Source organism: Loa loa (genome assembly GCF_000183805.2).
Source record: "Loa loa unplaced genomic scaffold supercont3.16, whole genome shotgun sequence".
Lineage (NCBI taxonomy): Eukaryota > Metazoa > Nematoda > Chromadorea > Rhabditida > Onchocercidae > Loa > Loa loa.
The window spans coordinates 359,586-366,790 of NW_018108196.1; the positions used below are offsets into that span (position 1 = coordinate 359,586).

At 33.0% G+C, this 7,205-nt stretch overlaps 1 protein-coding gene across 1 annotated transcript in view; it reads right to left on the reverse strand.

Annotated features, from left to right (window-relative positions):
• Positions 1-375: 375 nt before the first annotated feature.
• Positions 376-7,205, reverse strand: part of LOAG_16746 (SMC protein Flexible Hinge Domain containing protein) — a 15,316-nt gene continuing 8,486 nt past the window's right edge. Inside the window, exons 15-27 of the mRNA XM_020449400.1 lie at positions 6,344-6,466; positions 5,558-5,639; positions 5,270-5,371; positions 4,045-4,196; positions 3,658-3,768; positions 3,247-3,353; positions 2,981-3,107; positions 2,511-2,705; positions 2,202-2,402; positions 1,874-1,999; positions 1,479-1,626; positions 912-1,066; positions 376-599 (exon numbers count right to left, since the gene is read on the reverse strand). Of these exons, the coding sequence (XP_020307091.1) occupies positions 405-599; positions 912-1,066; positions 1,479-1,626; positions 1,874-1,999; positions 2,202-2,402; positions 2,511-2,705; positions 2,981-3,107; positions 3,247-3,353; positions 3,658-3,768; positions 4,045-4,196; positions 5,270-5,371; positions 5,558-5,639; positions 6,344-6,466 (1,824 nt within the window). The 3' untranslated portion in view covers positions 376-404. The remainder of the gene's footprint in view (positions 600-911; positions 1,067-1,478; positions 1,627-1,873; positions 2,000-2,201; positions 2,403-2,510; positions 2,706-2,980; positions 3,108-3,246; positions 3,354-3,657; positions 3,769-4,044; positions 4,197-5,269; positions 5,372-5,557; positions 5,640-6,343; positions 6,467-7,205) is intronic.

Below are 7,205 nucleotides of genomic sequence, written 5' to 3' on the forward strand. Positions count from 1 at the left end.
TACTTCTACTTTCCTGGACGATCGTAAAGTCATTTTTCATTAATTTCATTGGAAAATAACTTCTCTACCCTAAATATTATCTACCCCAAACGTAACTGAATATTAATGAAAAGTGACATTAAAAGCATCTAGCTGACCAAGAAGACGTCTGATAGATTTAAATGGATTCAGATTTCTTATACCTTTACGAAATTTCGGATTCAATCTCAAACATAAATGCAAAGGTATTACCAAATATACTAATCTAAAATACTCATCTAGTTTAACATATCCTTTCAGTCATTTACTGCGGTCAAATCTAACATTGATTTCAGTTCCCCAAAAATTTCAAAGAATTCTGACAAATTTATGAACTGTTAGATCAACAAAATGTGCAAGAAATACTATGATAATATATTATGCGTTCATTCTTTTCGTCGTTTTCTTGGGATATTACTATCATTCTCCTTCTCAATACCACGTATTTCCAATGGTTCATCGATAATCCATTGATCTTTGTTCTCGGTGCGGATGACTGTAGAAGTGCCATCAACGAATCGGGTTTTGAAAAGTACATTTGCGTGGTTGAACATCCCATCTTTCAGCGATACTATTATAAACTGAAATCACAAAACAAAGAACATGTTAGTGGATCAAGTACATTACCTTGATGTACTTTAAAGTCATGAATAAAATCATGAATTAGAAAAATTGAGGAATGAAGGCAGCACAGGAGAAGAAAAGCTCTAATTCTGAATCAGAAATTCGAAAAAAATCTTAATTTGCAGGAATACGAAATTTGTAAAAAAAAATTGGTCGGAAATGAAATGAGGAGCTTTCAACCACTCGGTGAAAAACATCTTTTTTTTCCTTTTCCACCCCTCTACTTCTAGAACCCTTTAAGCCTCCTTCAAAAATGCTTAATGATATACCTGCGATTCTCTGAAATGTGTTTTGATCATAGCACCTATATTTTGAGTGTGTGACAAATCAAGCGCAGCATCAACTTCATCCAGAATATAAATTGGAGCAGGTTTGAATTTCAACATTGCCAATACTAGCGATAAGGCCACTAGAGAACGCTGACCTGAAATAACACCAAAATTCTTAAAATATACAATGAAATAACACCGTAATTTCTTAGAAAATATCAATTTTTGTTCCGTCAAGAATAATAATTTCACCAAACGTTTTAAACAGAATCTTTAAATTAAATCCAGTTGGTGACCCTATCGCATTCAAAATGGTTGACCCAATTAAACGAAAATCACGGGGAATATAAGGGTAAACGCATTTTAAGCATTTATAAATTCTAATTACAATTAAAACGACAAACAATGGCTTAACTTAAACTCACTCGAATATTTACTACCGTTTAATACTACATGGAGAAAAAACCAATTACCTGTCATGAGTCAACTATTTCTGCCGGAGAAATGTAAATTTTCAAAAAATAATTCACAAACAAAGATAATGTAACAGCATATTAAAAAACCGACCACCACTTAATTCGCCAAGTGAATCTTTCCATTTGTTCCTGAAAGCAACCTTTACTTCCAAACCACCCAACGCCGAAGTAGCACCAGTGGGAGGTTCCAGCTTTGCACTTGTCCCGGGAAGTAACGTAGAAAAAATGTTACCAAAGTCCTATAACTGAGAAAAACATTTGATGCGAGAAACTTTTATGGAAAAATTTTTATGAATCGTAAATTCCACAAAAAATCCTACAGAGATTTGAGCTTTTCAAAAACAGTGAACATAAATTACAAAAAAAACGGGACCCTCAACTCCTTATAATTTACTTGTTGCCCTAGAGAGCTACCAGAAAATACATGGCAAAGAAATTTCCCTTGTTAAAATCTTCATTTAGAAATTCAGTAAGGCTGCTACTCACTCGATTTACTTTTTCATGAGCTTTAATAATTTCATTTTTCTTTTTAATGTCCAGTTTTTCAATAGCATCTAGCAATTTCGCTTTGTCATTCATCAGTTGCTCCATTTTGGCTTCCAACTGTCGACACTGCAACGACAAAATATGACCAATTTCGAATAATATGAATATTAACATACAATTTTTTGGCAAGATTTAGTTCCAAAAGTGTCAGTCTTCCGCATAATTTCCAACCTTTAATATGTTATTGTGTTAGTAGTATTAAAACTTCAATCTCTCGAATGTAAAAAGCCTATTTTTCTACAGTGCAACTGAAAAGGTTAAGAATTACTTGCTCTTCTGCAGTTCCTAACATGTTCATCGCTTTTGCATTGATACTTCTTTCCAGTGCATGTTTTCGAGTAGTCCTATCTTCCAATTCTTTCTGACCCTTTTCGATCGAATAACCGGTAAAATCATATGCAGTACCAATCTGACCAAAATGATGCTTTTCTTCCATAATCCAATTATGCTGCTTTTCCAATCTAGCTGCCTGTAATTTATGAAACAAAATTATCTGGTGAACCATGCAGGTAAAGTTCTTTTATCACAACTCAAAGAAGTTAAATGTTAAACATAAAGTAGCAATCAGATAACGAACCCTTCGAGCACAATCCTCTACATTCTTTTTCATATCCTGAATATCTTTCTGTAGTTGTTCTTTTTTAAGATCCGATTCTTTCAAGCTTTTCTTAAGTGCATTCACAGTTTCTACTACAGATCGCATGTAAGCATCACGTTCACGCATTCTTTCCGTGAATTTCTGCATTTCTTTTTTCGCTTCTTCCGCCGCTTCCTAAAAAGTTAGCTCGGAGAACAACTGAAAACTTGCGTAGAATATTTCAAATCAATTCTCTAAAAATTGAGATATGATTATATCGTTTCTGTCGCCATGACTAAAAGAGATAATATATATAGTCAAATGCGAAATCAGTAGGGTTTATTTGGAATTGAAGTGACCTAAAAGACATAACATCACTCACCAGTTCCAACTAGAGATAAGTCTTAGACAACCCCAAATTTTATGCTATCTAAAAATAAAGAAGCTGCCGATTGCAAACAATAATTTACCTTAGCTTTTGCAACATTTCCTTCCAGAATAGTCATTTCTTTGACACTTTGTTTAGTTTCCTTTAGAAAAACTGATAATTCCTCTTCGTCTTCAGCAATGGTCTTTTGCAATGAAGCTATTTCTTCTCTGTATCGTGGATAATAATAATTACAAAGATGAAAGTGGTAATTATAATAAAAAAAATTTTAACATTAACAAAGAAAGCATTAACAAAACACATAAAAAGAAAATATTTTAGTGTACAGCAACTGAGAAAGTAACATACCTTAACGTCTCGAGAGAAACTCTTGCCTTTTCAAAACTGCTTTTCAAACTCGCTAATTCCTTTTCTGCTGCACCCAAATCTTTTTGTGCTTCTCTCTTCTCTTTTTCCTATAATTATTAACAGCAGGGACTAAACGTCATAAAGATGGCAATTCAGTAAGAGAAAATACTAAGAAATAGCGCGAAATAGTTCAATTAAATCTACAAATAACAATGAAATGACGACACTGCTAATAAAAAAGAAGTCCAGATTAATAAAAGATCCAAATTAATAATGATTAATAAAAATCAAGAGAAAAGCGACAAACAACACTGATTAAAATGATTAGGAACAATTCTCGAGGAAAGATAAATCAGAAAAATTACACCATTTATAAATAAAGAAATTATATAAAAATCTTAAAAATTATACCTGAAATATTTTTTCATTTTTTTTTCGTTCATTTAAAACACTTATTTTTTCTTCTAGTTTCCTCCGTTCCACGTTGCCGTTTTCTACCGTGTCTCGATACTGCGGAATTTCCTAACAAAAGAATTGTTTTAATGCTATTTTAACCACCTCAGTCTTTATATTGTCTGGCTCTTCCTATCCATCCATTTTTGCTTAATTTATTTCAATATTTGTTTTTATTTCAATATTTCAATATCAAATACAATATTTCAATATCAAATATTCCAATATATGTATATTTTATTTCAATATCAAACCAAATGATTTTTTCCGGCAGATAAGGAGTTTATAAGAAATACTTCAGTTCAAGATAAGACATCTGATATAAGAAAATCACAAAAAATATACCGATTCGATATCAACAATTTCATTGCGTAAAATTTGAGCAGCACTGTGTTTCATATTATCATTAATAGCTTGAAGACGTCTGGAGCACTGTCCATGCTCATCACTAAGTTTAATGTATTGCTGCCGAATTGGTGCCAAATTTTTTAACCGATCTGTAAATTTGATCTTTTAAAGACAGGAAACTATTTCTGAATCAGGTTTTCCCCATCATTCCATGCAGCATTGAAGGTATTAGATTGGTGCAGCTTCTGCACCAAATGAATAACTGTGGCTTTTGCATGGTTGAACTTTCCTTTTCATATCTTGAAAGCTGAGAAAATATTGCCAAATAACGAGTAAATTCGATTGATTTTCTTATCGCAGTCCAAAGCAGCCATAAAATACCGGATGTAATATTAAAATATATTTGACCCAGAAACTGTTAAAGAGAGCCAATGATAGTTCAGAAAGTATTGCGGAGGAAACGAGAACTTTGAAGATAAGAAGCCTAGCGGTTGATAGTGACCATTAAGATAAAATTCCTATAATCAAAAGAGAAGTTGCTGGAAAATTCAAGTCATGGGCTGACCGTTATCAAAAAGACCGATTCTTTTTTTATTCTAGACAGCAACAACGAACCAATTCTAGCTTGAATTCTAGGTATGACAGTCGGTAACAATTAGCTCAGTTTTGGACGAAGAAAAAATTCTAAAACACTTCTCAAAGATGAACTTGCATGAAAAAATGATCACGGTTACTGTTTTGCGGTTTATTCCTAATAGAATTTCTGAATTCCGGTAAAACCATTGCATCGAAGAAGCACATTAGGAAAATTGATGTGCTGAGAACCTTAAGCGCTTTACCCAATATTAGTAATAAAAAGAGTCCAATTATTCATGAAAACAACGTCTTCTGGTCGTATAGCCAACACTTCAAAAGTCAAAAAATTAAGCTACAAAGTTTTGTTTCATCCATTGTTTTAAATGAACTATTTGCCAATCGATTAGCAGTTCCTGAAGATGATTTTAGCAAGATGTTGAAAATCCTTTCTAGAAGTTGGGCGAATCCCAAAACACGAGTTTCTGTGTTACAGTAATAAATAAACTTATTACTCATTGGCAACCGATTGACGGTGTTGCTATTTTGATCAAGGAAAATATGAGTGCAATTATAATGAATTGAAATGGATGATTTGAAAACACAAAATACTTTCTCACTAATTTCATTAGTATGTAAAGACGTATACCTTCCAACTGATGCAAATGACAGTCAATTTCAGTGATACGCTCAATATTTTTCATTGTGGTATCCAGAGATGTCAAAAGAGCAGGCTTGTTACCACGCGATCCTGAAATCCACATCTTGAATTCACTAGGGAACAACCGACTTTGAAAAAAGAGTACGAAATTCAATTCAAAAAAAGTCTGACCATAAAAACGCTAGCATTTAAATTTAAGACTACGAAAAACCTATGTATTTTACAATGTCTGGTGATAAAGTATTATTGTCAACTGTTGGGAAAAAGCTAAACAACCTCCAGTTAGCACACCACCAGGATTGAAGTCAGAACCGGCCAAAGATACCGATCTTGCATTAATGTGAGCATCAAATGTTACCTGAAATTATAAATAATTGATAAGTAAGATAAAGTTGATAACATAAAAATTAAATAACCTATCTGTCCGACCATAAAAATGCTCAGTGCTTGAATGCCGACACAACGGTGCCAGATTCATTTGCTGATAGTCATCTGTCTTAAATGGCGTGGCCAACTTAATCACAGAATTTAGGAATATATTCAAAACTTGCCTTCGTATTACCACATCACCTAGAAGCACGAATTAGAAAATTCAAGAGAGTAAGGACAACCTAAAGGTTATAAAGAATGGAATGCTGTGTTATGTAGTGATTAGCATGTGTTAGTCTTGTGGAAACCGCCCTTATGGAAATTTTAAATGTTATTTTTTTTTTTTGGAAATTTTATGTTATTTTCTTTTCTCCTCTCATACAAGGAAAAAAAATGAAATTTCTAGTCCCTTCCAACTTTCCATCAAACTGAATCCCAGATGCCGAAGGTTAAAGATTTTAGGATGTTACGATTTTGTAAGTCGAAGGAACTAAGCTTAGGAAAATACTAAAATGTTCAACGACCGTATTTAACTGTTCCGATTCTGCCTCTTTCCCGCCTTTCCTTATCACCATTTCGCAATGGGCAAAAATTTGAAATTATAATATTAGGTATCAGAAATGTTAAAAATTTAGGAAGTGCAGCGAATCCGAAATCGATTCTAATTTATGCTTTTATATAAAAGAAGTGAACCTTCTTTGCATCGTTGTCACTTGTGCATATGAAGACACTGCCAAACACATGACGCATAGCTTGTTCAAGTTCCGGTGCGTATTCAACCAAATCTTTTGCTATGAAAACATTTTCCTTGCCAACCTGGAAAGTTAAAATTAGAAAAGGCATCGCAAGCTCATAAAGTGATATCAACCTACTGAAAAAAGGAGATGACATGATAATCTGCTAATAACAAAATCATTAGACCCCCATCACTTCCATAGACGACGTAAACAACTATAATAAAACCAAAAAGTCCAATCGCCTTACCAATTCAGAAAACGTTAACCATTAATCTACATAAAATCAGATTTGTTTGGTAGATCAAAACAAATAATACGAGACGGCATTTCAATTTTATATTACAAAACAATTCGATTTATTGAAAACATCAATATAACTTGCGTTTTGGAGCAAAAATTGAGTAATGCTCTCAATCATTATAATTATAATCAAATCTGCTGATTTCTGAATCAAAAAACAGAGTAATCAAGAAGTTTCCTTTTCTTTACGAAGGTTACTGCAATTATTCTGAGCAATATAAATCGAGATGGAAAATTTTGAATGCATTACAGAATGAATTAGAGATTTGAGTGAAGTGAAGAGATCCCCTGTCTTTTCTGAAAAGCGCCGAAGTTCTGATTTTTAATGTAGGATTACCACAAAGAGAAAACAGTTTTACCGAGTCATCCCAATTTTTTCAAGTTTTTGAGGTTTTTTCTTTCAAGTTTTTGAAAAAGAGTTATGTTTCCTTAGTGTGGTCGAAGAGTAACAAGTTTTGGAAATACCCTACGTATTTGAGAGACTTTGCACAGACAAGCAAAAAAGGATCACATTTGCC